General features: G+C 43.2%; 1 protein-coding gene across 2 annotated transcripts; it reads left to right on the forward strand.

Moving 5' to 3' along the window:
• Positions 1 to 15: 15 nt before the first annotated feature.
• On the forward strand, positions 16 to 20455 carry ND-23 (NADH dehydrogenase (ubiquinone) 23 kDa subunit). 2 transcript variants are annotated; one of them, XM_065452494.1, is made up of 5 exons: positions 16 to 145; positions 742 to 894; positions 4809 to 4981; positions 6826 to 6954; positions 20196 to 20455. In XM_065452494.1, the coding sequence occupies exons 1-5, from the start codon at positions 112 to 114 to the stop codon at positions 20325 to 20327; spliced, it is 621 nt and encodes a 206-aa protein (XP_065308566.1). In that variant the 5' UTR covers positions 16 to 111; the 3' UTR covers positions 20328 to 20455. The 2 variants fall into 2 exon arrangements, with proteins under 2 accessions (XP_065308566.1, XP_065308573.1); XM_065452501.1 differs by having other exon boundaries at positions 126 to 182.
• The last annotated feature ends 3650 nt before the right edge of the window (positions 20456 to 24105 follow it).

The raw sequence follows: 24105 nt of genomic DNA on the forward strand, positions 1-24105 counted from the left end.
CAACGTCATGTACTAAATTAGTAAGAAAACTCAAAAGAACGGCGTTTAGGTGTGATATGACAGTTTAGAGAAGCAACGCTAGCAACTCTGTATGTCCCAGTGGAAACCAACATGGCATCTCTGTGCAGCCGAAAAGTTCCTCTTGGTATGAAATAACTCGCATTTTCGTCTCCGAGTCATGTGTTAGTATTCATTTGTGGGCAGCAGACTAAGCATATACAAACAAGTGCTTTTACTGACGATGGTGTCTTCTGAGCTGCGTAGTTTCTCACGCAATGCTCAATGTTTCGCGTAGTGAGCTGAGGGTTTGTTCGACCTTGCCGTTCACCCGGGTTCTAACTTCTCCTGCATAACGGTTCCCCAAACGTTTTATTCGGACACTTAGTATGTCAAGCAAGCGCTGCTTTTTTGACGCATTAAAACTGTTAAGACTCTTACGTTTAGTATCCCTGTCAAACGCACGCTTTCAAAGAGCGTTCAACTCGAATACGATAGAAATTTGCTAGCGGAACTCATTGGCTCCCCCTGCGAGCTTGCGCAAAGCAGCGAATCGCGATCGAAAAATTTGATCGAGATCGGGCTCGATTGCGACCGAAAGTGCCCGTGAGGTTATTGGTTTGCGGGTAGCGAGAGTGCCTGTGTGCGTCTTAGTGCATGGGTAGCAGACAGCGTGTGCAGCATATCGCCGTTTTTTCTTTATTTTTTTATGTGTCTGTGCTTGTTTCATTTCAAACGAAACAGTGACCAGCGCCGTCTGGAGATGTTCAAGGCCTCTTTCCACTACGAACATGTTGCCTTGCTACAAGCAAGTCCATCCTCCAGAACCTGGCTCTACCGTTAGAGAAAACATTGATGTCGTGTCGAAGCGTCTATTCCTCACTGAGCTGTTTAGAGGTAAGTCTGATCACGCGCGTAGGCTGAACGTGGCACTTTCGTATCGCCTAGACAGCGAACTTTTCTAGCCAGTGTAAAACCGCTGGCTATCCGGTATGGCTATCCGGTTCTACAGTAAGGTGATGAGATAATAACTAGAAAGAGATATTAAAAAAAAAAGTGAAAAGTGAGCACATAAGGCAGTGCAGCACGCGAACACTCAGTCTCTCACGAATTCTGCCTGTCCTCACAAAGAAGAGATACAAGTTAATTGCCTTTCATACTGAGGATGGTCTGGATCAGTGCCCCAAGGTTCTTTCCTCTGACTAAGGGTGGTCCACCAGTCTATCTAGCACAATTAGTCAATAGCTCTTTTCTATGCACATGGTACTAGAGGCAGTCACAGAGGAGTTACCTGATCATCTCCTCACAGTGGCAGTCGCCGCACGCGGGACTGTTGACCATTCAAATTTGGGATTATTAGGCATTTGTGAATGCCATGATGAGTCACAGGCAGCACAGAAGTGTTGCTTTGGCTCGTGGTATTTCAGGCAGAATATGGAGCAGCAGACAGGGATCCAAGCTGTGGTGATAAGTGTTTGTGAATTTGGTCGAGCTCCTCCACTGTGCCAGTGTAAGGTCAGGTGCCAGGGAGCAAAGTCATGTGGCTTCCAGATGCTGCAGTGCCTGAGCAAGGTGATCACAGGGACACCTACACTAAGGAGAAGCACTGACTAGAAGAATTAGGCACAGTGGCTTGCCACCGCATGTATACATGCTAAATTTTTAAACTGTCACTTAGGGGCCTTCTGCTATAGGGTTTTGATTACCCAAAGTGTTGCTGTGAGACGTTAAAGCCTATGTAGTGATTAATCAACATTATTTTATGACTGACTATTTCCTTAAGATAAACTGACTAGCCCACCAATTAGTGCTGTTAAAGGGACACGAAAGAGAACCACTGAATCAGTGCATATTAAAAACAATTTTTTTAGTAATAAAACAAAACTAAGGTAGAGTATTTTTTTAGTGCAACACCAATACCACATCAGTGTGACATTATGGATTTCAAAGTATCGGGTTGTATTTAGTCAGTAGTGGCTTGGCAAATTTTTAAAAATCTTACTGCGTTTGGTCTTGAGGGTCACTTCAAGATTGTAGTGCAGAGCATAGTAATTTCAGGCTAGCTGCTGATTGAACTGTTCTGCAGCCTCAGGCTAGTTTTGTGCATAAGTGTGATATATCAAATTTTGGCTATATTAAGTTAGTTCCCAAAATTTATGGGCTTTGTTTAACAAGGTTCACTGTATTGAATGTTGCAGCTACACCATTGTTCTGTCCATGCTAAAATTTTTCGGAAGTAGCATTTCGTGGTGAATCTTGTTTAGCACATTGTCTGTGTGCAGTAATTGCCTGTGTTGTCCCAAATAAGCAACATATCAATTTGTGGGACTGAAACAAGTAATTATTTGTGTGAAAGGGACCCTGGCACTTGTTGGCATTGATAAGGTGCAACACAGCACGTGTCATGAGCTGTGTTGTCCATTCACTTAGCTGTCTCACCAAAACCACGACGCACATTGTTGCCATGTTGTCAGTGAGATTTTCTGACAAGAGGTGAGAAATTCTGCACTTCTGTTTGAAAAACAGGCAAGTACTATGCACAGACGCCGTACTAAACAAAATATGCCACGAAATATTACCTCTGTGCAAAATTTTAGTTCTAAAGTGCCACTGGTGTAGCCAGGAGAGCTGTTTATGCTGGTCTCCCTTACTTGTGCTACACTCCGTGCACATTGAGGCACTCTGTGCACGTGTGCCGAGTACGTCAAATGTTTTAGATCCAGTGGTAAGATTTCATTACGCTTGTTGCAATACACAATGGTGTTCCCAATATGTCAGTGCGTTATCCGACATGTCAGAAGTCAGCCATGCACTCGCTGTTTCAACTGTGTCAGCAGAAGTTCACGTACATACTACCTCTTTGCCAGTGACGCACAAAAGAAATCAAAAGAATATGCACACAACTGTCATCACCAGTTGTGTGCATATCTTTCATTTGCTACTCTGCACCCATGACATTTCTGTTTAGAACACTATAGCACACCGAGATTCGCATGTGATTCCTTTCAAATAAGATGAGTTGAAGAGAGTGAATCCACACAAGAATAATGACAAATGTTGCGGGGAAGAACAAGACCTAAAAGGGGTGAATATTCCGCAGAATGTAGTCAATGTTTGTAGGAGTCATGGTGGTGTTATCTATTGCTGTGGCATTGAGGTCATGAACAAACAGGCATCACTGGATGTTTACCTTAAAGACCTACTGGCTGCGGTGGCTTAGCGGCTGTGGTGTTGCACTGCTAAGAACAAGGTCGTGGGATCAAATCCCGGCTGCGGTGGCCGCATTTCTTTGGGGGTGAAATGCAAAAATGCCCGTGGTCCTGTGCATTGAGGGCACGTTAAAGATCCCCTGGGGGTCAGAATTAATCTGGAGTTCCCCACTATAGCGTGCCTCATAATGAAATCGTGCTTTTAGCACGTAACCCCGGTAATTATTAATTCATGAAAGGCCTCACATTATGTGCATGCTTATGTGCGGCCAAATGCATAGATGTTCCAGTTAGCATTTATCAGCACTGTGGAGAATGGAGCACTGATAAGTGTTAACTGGAACATCAGTGCATATTGCCGAAGATTTTGTGGGCATACGTCTTAACCCTGGTACTATGCACAGAATTTCTGCTAAATGATATTGCTTCATTACTGCCCAGTCTCAATTCCACGGCTGGGGCATGTTGTCCTAAGTGATTACAAAGTAGTGAAATTTTGGTATATAGCTAACATCACTCTGCAAGTTGTCTTGCAAGCAGTGTCTGCCTCTTCAAGTAAGCCAGCTGATCTTACACAATTGCGACATCTATCACAGAAATCTAATAAGTTTTTTATCGATTAGAAACATATAACCTTGTATATATCTTGTGTGCCCATAAGATGTAAGAAAGAATTATAGTAAAGATGTGCTAAACACTCTTCGTCGACACAGTCGACTTCCGTTAATTTGACCCTGATAGGAGCGACAAGATTGATCTAATTATCTGGCGAATCGAATTATACAAGATGCAGAGGAAACACTAAAGCCGATTGCTGATTCACTTTGCAGTATTTTCTCAATTCTAACACACCTCGAATTAAACGTGTGCCCACTTTCCATGCGTCCAAAGTAGAAAACTAATGTAGAAATTACATTAAAGCTCCTAAACAAAATAGAAATCTAACACGCACCGAATTTGTCAGCAAGAAAAATGGGCGAGGGTCTAATATATTTTGCATAACGGCAGCCTGTTTTCTAAAGTCAGCTTCGCCGCACGGAGTTTTAAAATTAGCTCTGCCGCAATACTTTTATGTTGTGCGGTAAAACATACAAACGCCAAAAAGACGATTTTGGTATTGTGACCAATGCACTGCACATGTAATTTGTGGCTTTACTGAAAGAAAAAAGGATGTGCCTATTAGGATCAACTAAATACCGTAATGAGACATTGTGTGCTACCGCTATTGCTTGAAAATCTTCCTAGGGCAGGCCAAAAATGTTCTTGTTTGTAGATGACATGTATTCAACACATTTACTGCCCCCTGAGCTTCGTTGAGACAGACACTGCTGCTAAAGTTGTCGCTATTGGGGTCACCATATGTCAGGTGCGTGCATGCTGACTGGTCGAGATTGAATTATCTGCGATGAAGGCTAATTTTAAAATCGAAATTACGAAAGTTTTATCCAATAGAAATGCATGGCCACAAACTGGGACCTTCGACTGGGATCGAATTAACCTAAAAATCGAATTAACCAGAATAGAATTAACAGAAGTCTACTGTACTGGCATTTAAGCATTACTTGCAACATTTCAGCTGATTGACTCTTGTCCACACTGCAGGTCTGGCAGTGGTGACAGGCACGATGTTCAAAGAGCCGGCCACCATCAACTATCCTTTTGAGAAAGGTCCCCTGAGTCCCCGCTTTAGAGGGGAGCATGCCCTGCGTCGTTACCCATCAGGAGAGGAGCGATGCATCGCCTGCAAGTTGTGCGAGGCCATCTGCCCAGCACAGGTAAAGGCCTCCAATCACCCACATGACAACTGACTGCGTCGTTTTTGCTTGTTCGCATTACTTTCAGAATGTACAATGACGTGTTTTTATTCTAACAGCCTTAAAAGAAGGTTTCGTATTGAATTTTGCAACAAGGTGTCATTTTTTGGTCCGAATCATTCAGAATCATGCAGGTACCATGCACTGTGGGTATCGATGTGAGCGAAGCTGTGGTGAGCTGGCAAGATGAAATGGCAGAGCATGATAGGAGACGCAGAGCAGTTTTTCTTTCCATCGCGTGCATTGCATTTCGGCAATGAATGCATCTCGCATCTGTCCTTGGCAGCGGCAGTGGACCATACGGACGCTTGCAGGGAAATGTGATGCAGTGCCACCACCGGCCACAACATCTAAACCTTGAAACATCACACACAAAAAAAAACTTCAAAGAAAACCTCCTAACCAGTTGCAGCCAGTGCTGCAGCCAGTTTTGTCCCACTGAAACTGTAAAATAGGGGTTCAGCAAATGTGGCAGCAAATGCGAAGTGTCATTTCCTGTGCTTGTGCCGGCGTGTGCTGTAATTCACAGTAACATGCGAATGAGTGATAGTGTTACTGTATGGGCTCCTGGTTCGTGTGCAAAACTTCTGTCTTCATTGTTGGCGGGCAGAGTACTGAGTAGCTTGCAGAGTGCTTTCTGTAAGTGGTGAAATGACTCCCCGCACTGAGCCACTGGGGGCAAAAAGCAGTCCGTGTGTCTGTAGTACTGCTGAAATTTTTAATAGTAAGGTGTGCGTGCAACAATGGTTTTTCATAATTTGTGGAGGAATCAAGCAAGCAGAGAAGCTAGGTTGTCCACCAAGCATTGTGAGCCAGAAACATGTCACTGTACTGGCAAGTTTAAGCAAGAACAGTGCAACTGTAAGCACAAACGTTTGTTCTGAAACTGTGAGAAGGGTAATGCAGGTGGTCGAACACAATGCTATATAGTGTGCAGTCATTCTCTTCCTCTGTTTTGTGACATAGGACAGTGATACTTGAACATTTAGTTGCTATAAACCCAATGACCCAGGGTCCCACGAAGAATGGCGTTAACTTTGAGAAAACTCCTTAAATTGGCACTAAGGAGAAATGACCAATCAGTGTAGACTGGTAAAATATTCTTTCAGAACTCTATTTTAGATAATTTTGCAGTAACAGGTTTATTCCTAAAAGTGAAAATAAAGACCAAGCTTTACCTTTTTAATTTTTACTCCGGAACACCAGGGCCATTACGACAGTGTAAAGCCGGGAATTTCAAGGAGTTCTTACGTGGTTGTACCGTTGTGGTGCAGTAAAAAGTTCTTGAAACTTGCTAAGTTCAGTCTTGGCCTCGTTTAGAATGCAATGTGGTTCATCTTTGCCGATAAAACATTCACTAGGCCCGAGTGGATGCTATAAAAAATTAGTGACATGCCAGCAAGCTGCTGCGGGAACGCTGCTGCCGCTCTTCATCAGGTCAGAGTTCTGACTGAGCATCCACAATCACCGAGTGACATGTGCTCATGTTTGCCTGTGCGTTTGTGACACCATGCTTGTTCATTTAGTTAGTAAGCGAATGTTTACAGAACTTTATACAGCTAATAAACCTACCAGCCTTACCATATAAAGCTGTCTAATAATTTGTTATCACTATCAGTGCTTCACTTTTCAGGTGAAACTGCTACTTTTTTTTTCAATTTGTTTGCTTGCTTCATTAGACTAGACATGCTTTCATCTTTGGGTGTACAGCCGACAGTGTGCAACAGGAGAGTACTTGAAGTTTATTTCTCATCAGAAAAAGTGGCTGCTGTGAAACCATGTGCATCGTTTTTTTTTATTCAAAGGCGATCACCATCGAGGCAGAGGAACGTGAAGATGGAAGCCGACGAACAACCCGTTATGACATCGACATGACGAAGTGCATCTACTGCGGTTTCTGCCAGGAGGCCTGTCCTGTGGACGCCATCGTTGAAGTGAGCATGCTGTTGACGCTAATCCTGTTGTTTTTCCATGTGGGACGTGCATATGAGAAAAAAAGTCAAATCGATGCCTTTGAATCGAATTGAGCTCTAATCAATTATGAGGACCTTATGCACTGTTGAAGGTGTGGCTCAGATGCAGTGGAGTAAGCAACAAACAAGGAAGTGATAGCGGCGTGGACCATGGGTTGCACACTATGACTACTGTAGCGAAACCTAGTGCTTAAGTTGTTGCCTCATCGTAATTAGTAGTACATGGAATTTTGTAATATATTTTGTCCGACTTTAACGAGGAGACACAATGTTGCTTTTGTTATCGCTGTTTGAGGCCTATTCTCTTGCGTGCTTGCATCACATTGCTCTAGAACATTGAAGCGTTTTATGCACAAGCTATTCCATTTTGGCTCTTAGAAGGATGAACGGTTGACCAGAACATGTCATGAGACAATGGCGGAAATTTCAAAAAATTGTTTTGCTTTAAGTGGAGTTTGTAGCTTTAAATCAACACACGAAAGTTGCATTAGACTGCATTTAATGATTCACCGCTGTCATGTGTGCTCTGTGCCACAGAGGAAACGACTAAATTGAAATTTTATGGCCAGTAAGGCTTCATAGATAATGAAGCGGGATGGGTTCCTTTTTTATGAGGTGCTATCCAACCAACACTGGGTGATAAACATGCAACCATTTCTCAGTGGGATAGCAAGCTAGTGGCACCTTCTGGAGCATGTTGCGAACCATGGTGCACATGGAAAGAGCGTTTTCCTTTTACTTTCTAGAGAAATAGCGTTTAACAATGGAACCAGGCACTGTTCTACAGTTTTAAATGTGGCACTCCGCTTAACTACTTTCCTGTGCAGGGGTGCACAGCTTACGGCCTGTGGGCCATGTAGCTATTTATTGGCGTGCGACGTAATTCAGATTTCTATGGTGTGCTGTTGCAACACTCAGGGCATTGCCATATAAGGAGAATAACAGCAATTTTGTCACCAAACACGATACACGCACTGAACCATTGGTGGTGTCTAGCGCACTGAAACGAACAAATAAAGCAGTGTGGGAGTGTGGGACCTTCCTCAGAAAGAAAAGAAAGGTACATGGGGACCACCGAACATATTATTGGCATGGCATCCGTATCATTGAATTGAACTTGCGTTTCCCTACATTATATTTCAATTGAATGCCGACCACAGGCAGTAGCAGTTGCAAACCAATGCTTTTGCTTAGTGTCTTCACCTTGCTTTTTAACCTTTAAAATTCAGTAGACTTTCACTAATTTAACTTCGGTTAATCCAATGTTCAGGTTAATTTCATCTCGACCGTAGGTCCCAGCCAGCACCAATGCATTTCTATGGGACCCAGCTTTCTTTATTTCGATCATGAAATTAGCCTTTTCAGATAATTCGAGCTTGGCTGGTCATCAGTCACGCACATGGCTGACCCTTCTGATGACCGCAGTGGTGGTTCTAATAGCAGCAGTGTCCGTCTTGGGGGCACTTAGGGTACAATGAATGCGCTGAACTAGGGGTGTGCGAATATCAAATTTATGATTTCGAAGGGAATTTGAATAATGAAAACTAAGTGCTAATTGAATAGAATATTTTTTCATACGAATGATATTGGTTTTGCAAAAATACTGTTTTTTTCACCAACCAGAGGTACGAAAAAACAAAGAAGAGCAGGTTTAGTATTTTGTAACAAATAACACACAGGAAAACTATGCTTTGTGGTAAACAAAATTCTTTAGTGCATCACTTTAGCTCGACAGTATCATATCTGTGGCTGTCATGAAGGAAGGACAGTTGCTTGACATGTCCAAGGAGCAGCAACACCCTCCTGCATTACACAATTTTCCAGACACCGAAAAGAGCTGTTAACTGGAGGTACTCGTGACTGGTATCAGCAGGTATCTCTTCGCAAGCCGAGCCAACATTGGGCACCATGCTTTCACCGCCACTCACGTGGATATTATTTTCGGTCCAAGGTATCATCATGCACATATCTTGCACTCGGGACTTGTGGTAGGGAAAATTGCTACTGGTTGAGAAGCTTATCAAAGTCTTTCGACAGTGCTGAAGTGGAAGGAGGCTCTTCAAAAGCTTTCCTTGTTGAGGACATATCTTGGTTTCTTGGTGTTGGAATTTTTCTTGTGCCATTTAAGGGTAGAAGTGTGCTGAATTGCCGATGAAAAGAACACAGACTGAAGGAACACAGGTACAGACAGGAAAGACGCTCTCTTGCAACTTATTTTATTGAAACTTAAAGAATCCTGCAAATGTCTACTGTGCTTGTGCATGGACCAGTTCGATTCTGGCCTAGACATACGCAACAAGTAATAGAGAAAGGGGGTTGTCCGTGATAAAGATACTACGCCTACATATAGACAAATCATATCTTGTCCAGACACCTGCAGATGCCTTATTTAAAACAAGGCTATTTAAACCTAGTGTAAAACATGGCATGTGGGTGGAGCTATAGAGCACTAAAACTGTGAGAAGCATCGGGAGTAGGGGTGTAAAGCAGAAGGTTGTGCATTCAAAAACCATCAACTCCTCAAGTAGGTTAATTTCTCCCTTGTGAGATGTACTAATGGTACACTAATGCACAAATCTGCTGAGGTGCTTTGCTATATGTCCAGCCTCAAGAATCTCCCTTTCAAGGCTGCCCATATCTCTGCGAAACTCTGTGAAACCAGCAGACCTTTCATCCTGCTACAATCTCTGACGAGATTGGCGGTATTCTTTAATAAAAAATAAATAAATTATAATCTTGGCATCCCCGAAGAGGGCAGAGCAGCAGCAGCCCTTGCAGTGCAGTGCATCAGTGATTGACAAGTTTGCTACTCGGTCAAATTTGTAGTTTGGAAACCGTGTTTATAAGCACTTAGCCAGATAAGCAGCAGACAGAAGTTTCTCCCTGAGAATTTGTGTTGTCCAAATGCATGAAGAGGCAGCACAGTGTGGGCACTTAAATTATAGTCTCGGGTAGCCATAATTAACCAGCAGGGGCCTTGTGACAGCGTCCCATTCTTACTTTTGATATGCTTCACTTTCTGGCAAATATGCTTCACCGCAATACAGTCTGTGTGCTTTGCTGCATAACTGAAAAGCCAACAGCAATTTTTGGGGCTTCGAATATTTCGAATAGTAAATGTATCTTTCGAGTCAAATCGAATAATTGAAGTTTCAAGTAAAGTCGACGACAGGTTTTTCTGACCCTCAAGGAACCGCGAATATTTCAGAAAAATCAGGCCGTCTGAAAAAAACAAATGTGCCCCCAAAAAACTCAATTTATTGCTTACTATTGAGTTAGAGGCTGCAAAAAGTGATTAATGGTCTTCTGAACCATGCTTCGCTCGCGTGCGAGCAGGTCCGCCTGCATTTCGGTGAGAGTCGTTGTGTCGCCGTAAGCCGGTGAAAGAGTTGCGACCGCTTGCATCAGCTCAGCTTGCGTTAGCTGCGCTGCTGCAGGCGAGTCGTTGTCGTCGCTCTCAGACTCTGCAAGCACTTGGCGAATGATTTCTTCATTCGTGAGCCCGGCGCACAGCTCCAACTCGCTGTCCACGTCCGTGAACTCCGAAGACGAGACGGTTGAGGAAATTTCGGCGCCTGCAGTGCGAAAGTCGTCGATGAGGTGCCCACTGCCAGACAGCTGCTCGACGAAACATCCTCGTCCAAGACAGCCGAGTCGACATTCAACACAAATCCTGCGTGGTGGAAGCAGTTGCGCAGCGTTGTGGGTGCCACCGACTTCCACGCATCAATGAGCATGCGAAGTGCTCCAAGCAAATCGACAGAGTAGGCTTTTCTACTGTCGAGGCACAACACCATACGCGAAAGCAAGCGTGACCGATAGTTCACCTTCAGGTTACGTATCATGCCTTGGTCCATCGGCTGTAGAATACTTGTTGTGTTCGGTGGCAAAAACTGGGCTCGCACAGACTTCAAGTTGTTTATGTGCCCATGTGCAGCGCAGTTGTCGACGAACAACAAAACTTTGCGGCCTTCTAGATCAAATTTACGATCTAGTTTTCTCACATAGCTTTCAAAAAACTGCTGTGTTATCCATGCCTTCTTGTTCACCTCATACAAGACAGGCAGGGACTTGACGCCTTTAAAGCACCTTGAAGCTTTCGACTTGCCGATGACGAGCATCGGCAGTTTTTCTGTCCCTGACATATCGCTGCCGACTAAAACAGTAACTCGTTCCTTATTGTGTGTTCCACTATGGCAAGGGTCACCAGCAATGGCAAGAGTCTTCTCTGGAATAAGCTTAAAAAAAGTCCGGTCTCATCGCAATTGAAAATGTCGTCCGGTGAGTACTCCCGTAAGAGCGACTGCAGCTTTTCACAGCAGTAGTGCACAACGACACTCAGGTCAACAGCTGCACTTTCGCCGCACAGTTTCTTAAAAATGATATCAGCATGCTTTTTGAAGTTTCTTAGCCAGCCGTCGCTGACCTTAAATCCTTCAATGTTCATCTGAAGCGCCATCCTCTCGGCATTCTGTTTGAGGAGGGCACTGGAGACGGAAACCTTGCTGGTCACTGTTGACTTCAGCCATACAACGAGGGCCTCCTCGAGCTTTGGATAGGTGCCTTGGCTTACATTTTTCTGACGACACCCAGTAGACATTTCCGCCGCCTCCAAAGTCTTTTGCTTGTTTTTCATGTACAGTGAAACCTCGTTAAACTGTAGTTGGCCGGAGCTAGGGAAAAGTACGTACTTAACGGTAGTACTGTTTAACCGAAATAGCATGAGCTCGCCCACTTACCTGTCAAAAACGGAACTCAGAGAGAGTGTGATGAAAGGGGAAAGAAACATGCAGTATTTATTCACTTCGCGTGACAAAAGTGGTATTTTCCTTTGATGCTGCCGTGGCCTAGCACGACGACAGCGGCCTCAAACTTGCTGAAGCTGCGTGCCAGCTTTTCAGCCAGCCCCCTCTTCTCGGCAAACGCTTGCATGGCAGATTCCTCATTGCCGTTATGTGTTCTCCGTGCACGCGCGCAGTAGTGCTGCAGAAACCCCCGGGGCGCCTTTTTCATTGCCGGGTGCCGGAGTTTGGAATACTTTCCATTTGGAATAGTTACGTTATCGCGCCCCTGTTCTCATTGCGATAATTGCATTCATGAGGCTGATGTAACGCGCAGCTTCTGCTACTGTTGGGCCTGAATCGCCCGTGCTGTCGCTTTCCATGTTGTCCTCATCACTGTCGCTAGTCGACACTTCGGCAACAACAGAGGCAGGGATGGCGAAAAGTTGAACCTCGTAGCCGACATCTCTTAGCGGTCACAGCAGCGCTGCCGGGCAACTTCTTCACATTCCAAATGCCACACACTGTAGTCAACAGCAGATCCCTGTCACGTGCCAGCGCCGACTTCTTCGTGTCACATTCGATAGCACTCTATGCTCAGCACCCGGCGTCTTCTTTATCCGAGCTTTGGCATGACGCGAGTCCTCGCTTGCACGATGTCACAATGCTCTTTGGCATGGTGTCAAAATGATGTTGATGTTGATGTGGCTTCACGCGCAAATGTACAGGGCACTTAGAGGCCGTTGTTCCGATCTCTGAGGCTTGTTGTTCTGCTGGGCTGCCCGATGGAGATGACGCGCTGCCGTGTTTGCGCGACAAAAAGTGGAAACGTTACGTTTTAACCAATGCATACACAATAAGCTGGTACGGTTTATGCGGATACAAAACACATTATGTTCAATGGCTGCTGAGTCGGGAATTTTGCTTACTACTTTTAAAACGAGACTACTGTTTAAGTGGGTACGGTTTAAAGAGGTTTTACTGTAGTCCAAAAGCTTCTGTTTTGAAATTTTCAACTCTTTTGCGACGTCTGCCTGTGATTGGCCACCTTCGACGAGCTTGATGATTGCCGCTTTCTTCGCCGTCGACATTGTGGCGTATTTGCCTCTGTTCATCAGAACTCTCGAGGCCGATGACAACATAGGTTTCTTCTCCATTGTGAATCGGCATGCTTGGCTAAGCAGCACACACAGCGCAGTCGTCGGGAAGTTGTCACACCGATTTCGTTGAGTGCCTCCTCGCTGCCACATTGCATGCAAAAATAAAAGTTACGGAAACAGCGTCTTGAAGCACTGAAGCCGATTTAATCAAATGCGAGCCACAGTAGCGACAGAACATGGTTTTTGCGTCTCCGCAGCACGACCACGACTCGGCCTACTCACTAATCTCGTCAACGCACAGCAAACACAAACAGGAAGTCGAAGGAAGAAAGGAAAAAAAAAGCATTGCGTTACAGCAGTGACGCTGTTGTGGAAGCGGAACATATAGCCTCACTCCACCGTCCGAGTAGGGAACGGACCTCCATGCAAGACCGGCACCGGTTTCGAGGCTACAGGAGGAAAATGTAAACAAGAAAGATGGCGGTGACACAGCTCAAAATGGGCAGCAGTTGACCCGGCTGACGCTTGGGAAGGCCGAAAAATCAAACAGCCCTCCCTAGAGTGTCCCAAATTTTGAGCCACGTAATACATTGACTTTATGAAGTATGTCCGGGGGGCCAGGAAAAAGTCAGAAAAATCAAGCATATCCGAAAAATTAGGCGTCCGAAAAATCAGCTGTATTCGCATACCGCTACTTCAAATACATGACCTCTGCCATCGCCAACACCTATTTCCAGCTTGCCTCAGGAAAATTTTAAAGCGAGAACAGTAGCTCGCAATAAATTATTACAGCATTTAACTGGTTCTAATGCATGCATTTCTTCCCAAGAAACTTAATCTGAAAATTGCTTGGGCAGTGGAATCTCGCACAAAACTGAAACCGTGTTTGCAGCATCCGCAACAGCCTACCGTCAGAGCCAGCCCAGCCAGTGTCATCGCAATCACCATCACAATATGGTGAACATGGATATATACAGAATATAGAATGTTTTTATTTCCAATAAGTTTGTTTGGGGCCCTCCAGGCAAAAAGCTTCGAAATACAACTTGAAAGTGCCTGAAGCCTCTCACACGTCTGCTATAGGCGTGTAACATAAAGACACTAATATTTTAACATATATAATTACAAAAAAGAATACATGATATACAATATACAATATGAAAACACTCATGTTTTAACATATACAATTACAGCATAGTTGTAAAAGAAAGATAACTGACAGTATGCGATCAACACACTTAAGATGCACATAAGAGTACATCCTACAATGTGCGCACAGCCAAAAATTAACGCTGCTGTCAACATGCCTAAGACACATGTTATCATGTTCGATGTCATCAGAAAAGACGCTGAGTACAAACGAATGTGACATGCAGCAATCAATGTTGAATGTGGAATAATATCGAGGTTTTTCCCCTTTTCATGTCTACTTATTCCTGTTTACAGAAACATACTCTAGTTTGTTTTTGGGTTAAGGTACTTGTAGTGACACTTTCTTTCTCGTACCCATAACAACTGCTTGAGGTAATTTGTGCACCTGTTTAGCACTAACTACGTGTCCTGGCTGCGGATAATGTACATCACTTTTTTTTGCGTTCAAGCCGTGATGCATGTTGTAACAAGGTTCTGAAATGTAGAGTGGTGACAGGATGAGTTCTTGCATAGCATGATGACGACTACGCACCGCTTTCAGTCTGATTTCGAAAACACATTGAAGTGATAAGTTATTTTACATGTTAAACTAGTGGCAACATGTGGCGTCACATGTTTTTGGTGTTCCAGAGAATCGCATATGCCGCAGGATGAACTAGAGAAGTGGTTAGTCTAGGCGGGGGTTACCGTGTACCATTTTCTGTTGCGGAGCCATTTGGTAAATGCAGAATATCAAATGTACTATGGACCATACAGAGGACGACAACCTGTGGTGCTCCATAGAGAGCGATAAAGTGCGGTGTAAGAGTAGCAACAATAGAAATTAAGTAAATGGCCAATCCGGGAAAGTAAAGTTCAGTGGTTTCGTCTTTATCATACTGCGAGAATTGGAGGCATGCTACATTTCTTTTGCGAAAAGGTCAGGTGCACGTTCAATTTCTACTTTGTTTAGGAGCTCTAATGTCATTTTGACTTTGTTTTCCTACTTTGAACCCATATAAAGAGAATGCACGTTCGATTTGGGCACTTGCTAAAATAGGGGCGAATACTTCCAAATGAATCTTGCGATGTATTTTGACCTTTTTTTCTGCCTCTTGCTTAATTCGGCCTGCCCGATAATGTGACCAATTTTGTCAGCCTTGTCAGTGTCGAATTAATAGGAGTCAGTTGTGCGTGTTCACACAGTAGCTCATCAGGAGCATACTCATCAATCAAGCATTTTTGGATCTGATAACACCAGCGAGCACAAGCAACTTTAATCGAGGTTTTGTGAAGGCCTATAGAAATAACAAGCTGCTCTTTATCAACGCATTTTAAGGAGTTTGTAATAACGTGACCAAGGATGTATGGGCCAATTCCTTGACATGCTGTTAGCTCTACTCACAAAATTGATATTTGAATGCAGAAATAGCCACTTCTTATCTTTTCTAAAGGTGAAAAATGCAATGTTTTTCTCTTTCTCATATTTCAAAAGTAGAATGGTAATGGTGTTTTTGTTTTCTTCAATAGTTTCTAAGATTACATATAAAACAGAAGTTTCTTAGAATAGCTTTTTAATTCGAAGATAAACATTGATGGAGAGCAAAGCACAACACTGAATCTTCAGAATGTGTCGAGAACCTTGTAATGCAGTTCCAGCAACATCTTCTAGAGCTGTTGAAAGATGAGAAGTGAAGTGAGCACCTGTTCCAGGATCCTTTCTCAACGGCACCAGTACACTGGATTCCATAGAGCGGCTGTAGCTCACCAACCTGCAATGTTCGCCAGAACTGAATGGCAAGCTGGAGGAAGAGCAGTGCCCCTTTTTCTGCTTTACAAGAATCAAATGTTGTTCTACAAGAACCTCGACGAGAACAAATATGGAAAGATAGCTAACAGTGCCGTGAAGGCGGCTTCTCTCTTTGGAAACACTTACGTGTGTGAGCAAGTGCTCTTGTAAGATTCTGACCTCGAACAACCTTCTGTTTTCAATGACAAAACATACTGAGGACAGCAATGAGTGTGATTGCACCAGACGTAGACTGCATTTCCTCAAGTAAAACTTGCAACATTTCTCACTAAAGTTCGGTCCGTGTGCCTCTCAGAAAATTGCTTTTTGCCCTCTCTGGTGTTGGGTTGCGCATTCTGACTACGGCAACTCAGTGCAAAATGACAAACAGACACATGAAAAAGACAGGCAAGGACGAGTGCTGCCATCAACTGCTTATTTACCGGCCACCCACTGATACATCTACTATTTGGTCCACATGCACCCTGTCACATCATTGCGTCACAGCAGTGAAAAAAATTCGACATAAAAGTCGCCCGGTTCATAAAGTAGCAGCAACAAAATCATACTTGAACAGGTACTCGCTAAATTACCATATTCAGAACGCAAGCCCAGCTAACAGCCAGTCCTTCTTGAGCTGCGCAACCCTTTTCCTGAGAATTCTTGGCTATGGTGGCCGCAGTTTGATGGATGCGAAGAACAAGAATGCTCCGGTACTTGGATTTAAGTTCGCATTAATGAACTCCACAGAGTCAGAATTAACCCAGAGCCCTTCTTTACAGTGTCCTTCATAAACCACTGTACAGGTTTTGGACAATCAACACTAATAATTTCACCTTCTTGAGCAGAAGCAACTACTCCAATTCACTGAGAAAGACCCGCCTTCTCAGTCTTAGTGGTAGTAGTACATGATCTCCCAAGAGATTTGCAATGGCCATTCAAAATACCAAAAGGAGCCGATATTATTGAAACACTACTGAAGCTACCACAAGCCTTCCCTCACTACTAATTTAAGCATAGCTGCAAGAAGCGACAAAACCTTCGAGAGACATGTGAAACCTCCAACTCTGATGTAAGGTCACACATATTAATGGACAGTTCAATTTACAGAATTGATGCGGACCTCTCAGAGCTTGGTAATGTTTTACAAACACCAACATTGTTCGGTGAGAAAAACGAACAAGCAATACTAAAGCCCTAAATGTAAAGCGAGACTATCTTAAATTTTTTTAGTTTACTACCCACATAAGTTGATGTGCATGACAGACCTCGCAATCTCTTCTCAACAGGGAAGACTCATCATCAATTCTGTTGAAAAGATGTATTCACAGGAAGACTAGCCTTAGTCGACATCCATTTATTCGACCTTGATAAAACCAACAGCAGTCAGTGAATTGAATTAAAAGGTTGAACAAAACCTGGTGATACCTGTGATCTGATGATATCTGTGATCAACATTTGTGGCTTTATTTAACATATATGAGCCCAATCCTATCTTGTTTGGTTGGAATAACTTGCTTGGCTAGTTTTAAGAGATCGCAAATGCTGTATTAAACCACCATTTTATTGGTTGCTTTTTCAATGTCCATGTAGTTGACATTATGCACTCCAAGAAATGAGCAGTGACATCAACACATCACATACGTTTTTACTACCTTATCCAAAACCATGCTAAATGTAAATTAAAAAAAAATGAGTTATCAAGAACCATCACTTTTTAGGTCTAGTATTCAATGACACCAGCAAAAACAAGAGAACAGCCAGTGACGCACATCACTGAGCTAGTGAAGCCATCTCACATCCACTCACTTTGCATTCTTCTTGAACCAGCCTGTCATTTTAGTGCTTACCTGAGACTACGCTATGAAGACACAGTGGCTGACAAGGCTGTCTGAAAAGATGTACCGTGTTCATGGACAGAAGAATGTGATAGTAGCACATACAAAATGTTGGCACAGGGGATTTTGTCGGGCCTTGTTCTTTTTGCCTTCTGGACCTTTCGCTTTCATTTGAACTTGATATGGATGCATCACATTATGGAACAGGAGTAGTCCTGTGTCAGTGCGAGTGAACTTTGGCTCACAGTCACCGACTTCTCACTGTAGACTACTACAGTTTTTACCAAAGCGGAAATAAACTGCGCAACTACTGAGGAAAAGAAACCATTCTGTACTTATGTTCCTACTTACAGTGTACAAAATCCAAACTTGACACTGACCATAAAGTACTCATATATTATTCAAATTTAGTGGAATTCGAAGACCCTACGGAAAAATTGAATGCTTAATGAATGAGCTTCAGCAGGTTTCCATTGAGGTCAACCATTGCCCTGGAGCTTCCATGAAAGGTGCAGTGCTGTGTTGAAGTTGGCAGTCATGTCTGTTGAAGTCTAGCAACAAGCAATAAACAGTACAAAAATCTAGGGAATAACTGAAGCTATCCAGCCCACACAGGAAAAGTTGCAGTGCCTCTCACTCTGGTGTTGAAAATATTAGGCCTCTGTTATGCTTAACAGCTCTCATTCAGGTGCACATAATAGACTTTGGTGGGTCTATATGAAGCTCGCAAAGCAATTTGTATTGCCTCATATGGAAGAAGACAGAGAAGTATGTGCAGTCATGTCATGAACGTCAAATGAATTCAAGCAACCAATACAATGGAAGGCATCACCGAAGCACTTGGGGACGGCATTGAAAGTTGTCCATGTATATTTCTCAGAGCTGAAAAAGGCATCTGAAGGCGTAAGGAAAATGCAAACGTTTGTTTTATGCATAAGTGAGCAGACCACCATGGTAACAGCAGAGCCAGGTAGAGAAGACACGACACCAACAGTGTCACCTCTCTGCTCAGCAGCAATATATAGTTACACTGTGAAAGTGTTGGTATCCGATAATAGTCTAGCCTTTTGAAGACCTGTGCTAAAGGCATGGGCACAATGACACGAAGTCGAACCCATATTTAAAACCCCATACCATCCAGAAGCAAATTGATTGGCAGAGTGAGTTAGATAGTTGGCACTTGAAGCAATGTATCAGTGTGTTTCCCATGAGGATGGAAGTGCTGCTTCGAAGGAGCAGTAGCTCATCACATTCCCTCCTGTACAACTGGTCTGTGAGACACACCTCTCTTTGCAGCTGTACTTAAAAACCAATGTACTTGCCACGTGACATCTTCCTGTGAGTTAACAAGATGATTGTCTTGGGAGCAAACCAAAGCATGATAGAAAAGCTGTGAGAACAGGTTTTTGCAGAGGCATTCAGTTTGTAAAGTTTACGCAGACCAGGCAAAATGTTTTGCACCGTTCAATTAAGCTGTCTGACAGCATGCTAGTAGCGCTTTCTCTATGTTTTCTTTTTGCGTGAGTTGTCTATTGCCACTGTTGTGCCTTCCTTCATTGGTTAAGGCGAATATGTTGGTGTTAAAGAAGTGTTGACATGACATTTTGTTTACTTGTCATTTTTTTAATGAAGGTTCGAATTCTTGGTACCCTAAAAGAATATATACTGCACACAAGCACAGCAAGAACAAAGGCATGAAGCACTCTTGTTGACTCTTATGAGCAGCGTCATTATACCTTGGCTTATTGCTACGTGATGTCAGTGAATTTTCCTCTGTGTCATGAGGTCATGATGTATGTCTCTGGCATTTCGAGGCCAACTTTAGCATCAAATTAAAATATCTTATATGTGTTTCCCAACTGTCGCACTTGTCGCACTTTTACATGCAAGAAAAGTGTGGTAGAGCTTCTGCACCTCTCAGAATATATGTCAGTGTTCCTTTAGGCATGAACTGCTTAAAGGCCTACTGCAATGACACTTTGGACCACATGAAAAGCCTAGTTAACAAAGAGTTTAGATATAAAAGACCTCCATGCAAAAGTTTACATTTGAAATACTACAAGTGGTTAGTGTCATGGAAAGCTAGCAAAGGTAGCCGTTTTCGATACCAAAACTTAAAAACACACCTCCACTACCACTCAGGGGAAGTGACACTTAACGTAGAATATGCAGCTCCTTGGCTCAACCTCCATGATAAGACGGCACCCACAGCTGCCCGCAACTTGCTGAAAAACCTAGGAGGCGGCGTGCTAGTAATATCATAGCAACAGCCACCAGGTGTGCTTGTTGTCTGCTTATATGCTGTTTAAAGGCTGCTAACAAGAATGCTATGCAAATATGAGCCCTGTAGCTTTGCCAAGATTGCTTGAATGGAATATACTACTCATTTATAACAAATTTAGTCGAAGTGAAATTTTGTTGCAGTTGGCCTTTAACGCCATTGAATTTACTTGTGTGGCTTTAGTTTTCACTGATATTTGCTTGACATGCTGCATGTGAAAAGAAAGGGCACCAATTAGTTATGGAATACAATTGGCACTCTGTTTTTCTTGGCTTCCTGCAGGGCCCCAACTTTGAGTACACCACGGAAACGCACGAGGAGCTTTTGTACAACAAGGAGAAACTTCTAAGCAACGGTGACAAGTGGGAGCCCGAGCTTGCTGCTAACATTCAAGCAGACTACTTGTACCGATAGAGAGCTGTTTCTTGCCTGCATCGCTGTTTCTTGTGGACTGCTCTGGAAGTCATCCAAAGCCCTTCTCCCAGTAGGAATGTAAATAATTGGAGGCCTAATAAATTGTTGGGCTTCCTTATTTTGTCTGCGTATTACCACCATTTTTCTGCTGAGGATCGCATTCACATTTGCTGAGTAGTATTGGCTTCGTTGTACCCCAACCAGATACATAAACCAGCTGAGTGGACACGTCAAGCAATGCTTATGGATGTGCGCATCTTATGGGAATGTCGATGTCAGATCATTTAGCCCATCTAGTCAACTGCATCGTCTAGGTAAGCACCAGATGTATTGTGTCATCAACAAATGCCTATCAGAGCAGTGAGGTAGAAAGACATTACTGGGGTGCTGTGCCTCCAACTTGCTAGCCAGCTTTTCAATAAATGCACTTAACGTTTGTCTAGGTGGCCTCATAACCCTTAGTGTGTAAATGGTGCAGTTAGTGTGGCGACGTGGCCATATGCTCATGGTGATGACTGTCTGTAAAGGCATGGATTGAAACAAAGATAAAAGGCATAGTGAATACTGCAACTTTCCTTTCATTTTAGGTACATATTTGCAGGTTTTCAGCATGTCTCTTTGAACAGCTATTGTTGTTGTCCTTTTTTTACTCCTAATTTTCTCACAGGCTGTATACGAGGTCAGTGCAAGAGCATTAAGTTAGCCCTTAGTGATACTTAGGCTGAACTAATGCCTGTGTTGTCAACTGTAAAAGCATTGAAAGCCTTCATAAATGGAGTGAAAATGGACTGCTCTTGAGGTCCTGACAAATATAAATAGTGGTGGTTGTACACAGTCCGGCTATCCTGATTTGCTGACTGCTTCCGTAGATTGAAAACAATCTTTGCACAGTTTGAAAAAAAGAGATGCAGCATAGGTTTTAGGCATGCTCTTGGATATTTAGAGCTTCTATTCAGTGTGACCCACTAATTTTGTTCAAGCATAGCATGTTGCCACTGGACAAGTTGTTTATCCACTACAAAGATACTTTCCCGCTGTCTCTTGGACAAAAGTCAGTGGTGAAACAGCTGTGCAGAATTGTGCTGCAAGTGAACGATTGTGCCATCCTGCTCCAAAACATTTTAGCATAAAATTGTGCCAAGCCTGCACTAAAGAAGTCTATGAGCTGCCTCGCTAGTAAAACTGAAACCAAAACCTAAAGCTTGCTATCATCATGATCATCATAAAGGTGAACCAAGCGGCCACAGCAACAAATATAGCTGATGCCATCGGCCATCCATTTGCTGTTTTCACTCTTTTATTGCAATTGTCCCTTGTGGAGGTCCCAATATTCCGCCACTGTGTGGTCTTGTTGTTTGTGCTGCAGACTTTCTGTATTCCTTGTACTAGTGTGACGCGCAGCTCACTCAAGGAGGCTGTCGGATCATAAGACAGCTTCGGATGTTTGCTTGACATTGTTTAGCATAGTTATTGATGGCGCCGCTTTACAGATACCTTGTAATATGCGTACTCAAGTGCTGGCTAGGAGGAAGAGGAAAAAGAGAGGGAAAGGCAGGAAGGTTAACAACCACTGGCTAATAATATGCTGTTAGTGGGAACCTTCCTTAAAACACTGCACAATCGGAAGCGAAGATCTCCTGGTTGTAATTTAAGAAGCTTATACATGGGGCATTGCAGTAATGCAGGAGATACTTTGCATGTTAGCCAGTTCCCACCACATAGCATGGCCAGACGAGCGTATGGATGCGAGCGCGCACTCAAGCCCTGTTGTGTACAAAGCAAACACTGCGCATACGTATTACAGTGCAGTCGGCTACGTAGCGTACGTACCGCGGCCACCACGGGGTGCCTCAACGTGCCCGCTCGCTGCTGTAGCTAGATCAGCCAGCGGCTCCTAGAATTTGGCTGAACGCAGTGCGGCCCGCTTAGTGTGAAAGCACGTTTGGCACGTCATAGGCGCCACAATCGGAAGTCCACATGAACATCGAAAATCAAACTTGAACTGCGCATTGCGGTGACGCTACAGTGTAATGACGCTCAGTAGGTGGAGCGTTGTGGGTACGCCCTGCTCCACCGTAGCCTTCGCAGTGCAAGGCACCCAAGAAGGAGCGGGAGCACCGCAATGGGGATCATAGGCGATCTTTGATAGCCAATAATTCCACCTCTGCTGAACTCACTGAAGTACTTTTTGTGGCAAAGTATTTCTTAAATAGTATAGTTTAACTTTGAATGTATCTCTCGACTTCGACAAAAAGTGGTTCAGGGCCCTTTTAATGTCGAGCCAGATCAGCTTTTTGCCTGCGCCAGGATCTGCGACAGAAGATATGTTCCACCACTGAAATGCGCAAATATCGGTAATCTCTCTATGCACAATGGCATGGAGGCACAATGGACTACCATGTGGGCTAGCTGGCACTCTATCACTTGATGATCTTATTATGAAATTTCATGAATAATTAGGTTCATTCGGTGCAGATGCATGGCGGGATATCTTTGGGTGATAGAGTCCCCTGAGTGTTATCGCATTACTACTCTCTCGAGTGGTAATGCACATGTTTTGTAGATTTTTTCTTTCGTCGTAGTAAACGTTAATGTGTTGGCACAAAAAGAGCGTGTACAATGGTAAAGAAATTCATCACGCAACATATGTATGTACATCTGCTTTTTGTGGAATATCAAAGTGCATATGTTTGATAGGGCCTCTGTTTTGAAAGAACAGGTGTGCTTAATTTCATTTCACAGGGCTGGAATAATGCACCATCGTATTTACAGTAATTTCCAGCAAAACTACAGATGTCTGTAATTACATTCCACTGCAATGCACAAAACGCCGTCACATTTACAGGAAATTTTCGTAAAGAAATAGAAACGTATGTGATTTTATTCTCCCTCACTGCTGCCATATTTACAGCAATCGCTCGTAAAAATTATTGGCTTAAGTTATTTCATTACACGGCAGCACAATGACATGCCGTCATATAGTTTTCCTGTAAATTCCAGAACTGTGATTTTTGATAAAGACGAACCTGCTACATTTATTATTAATCATTATTCGAATATCCTGTGTACTGGAAAAGTGTCCCTTATTACACTTGTTGCAGTGTCTTCCTGTCCTACCAGGCACACATTACATTATAGTTTAATAGTTACACATTGCAACTGAAGCAATAAATATTTTAAAGAAATAATGACGCTCCAGAACAGTTGTCTGGCAATAAAAGCAAAGCCACAGCTGATGCCAATGTGAAAACGCTGTTCAAAGCCGTTCATTGAAATATATTAGAAGTCCCTGTATCTCAAGAAAGAAGACGGGTAGCAGTATAAAGAAATGAACCATATATATATATATATATATATATATATATATATATATATATATATATATATATATATATATATATATATACATGCATACATACCACTATCTCTGGTTGGCAAACTATGCCCGAGTATGCATTTAGAATGATGTGTAATGTGTCTAGCAATAAACCGGAATCATATATTACCGAAAATATAGTCTATGGCTCTTTCTTCGCAGAGATTTAACGTTTTTGAGGTCCTACAATATACGCAAAAAGGAAAAGTGGAGAACAAGGTTTTTTGTAAGTCCTTACAAAATACCAGCATTGAAAGCACGAACAAGCACCTTCTTCTGAAATACGAGCGAGTGACGTTCGCATCGGCAGAAATGCTGGTGACGTAAAATATTGAGGTGAAATACCAAGTTGTCTACTAACTTCGGTCGATCACTATTTGCTCGTGTTCGTGATGTCGTAAC

The sequence above is a fragment of the Dermacentor albipictus genome, chromosome 2 (genome assembly GCF_038994185.2).
Source record: "Dermacentor albipictus isolate Rhodes 1998 colony chromosome 2, USDA_Dalb.pri_finalv2, whole genome shotgun sequence".
NCBI classification, from domain to species: domain Eukaryota; kingdom Metazoa; phylum Arthropoda; class Arachnida; order Ixodida; family Ixodidae; genus Dermacentor; species Dermacentor albipictus.

Coding starts and splice junctions, on each gene's coding strand:
- ND-23 (XM_065452494.1), top strand. CDS start 112: ATGGCATCTCTGTGCAGCCGAAAAGTTCCTCTTG. Junction 895..4,808: donor CCTCACTGAGCTGTTTAGAG/GTAAGTCTGATC, acceptor TCCACACTGCAG/GTCTGGCAGTGGTGACAGGC. Junction 6,955..20,195: donor CTGTGGACGCCATCGTTGAA/GTGAGCATGCTG, acceptor GGCTTCCTGCAG/GGCCCCAACTTTGAGTACAC.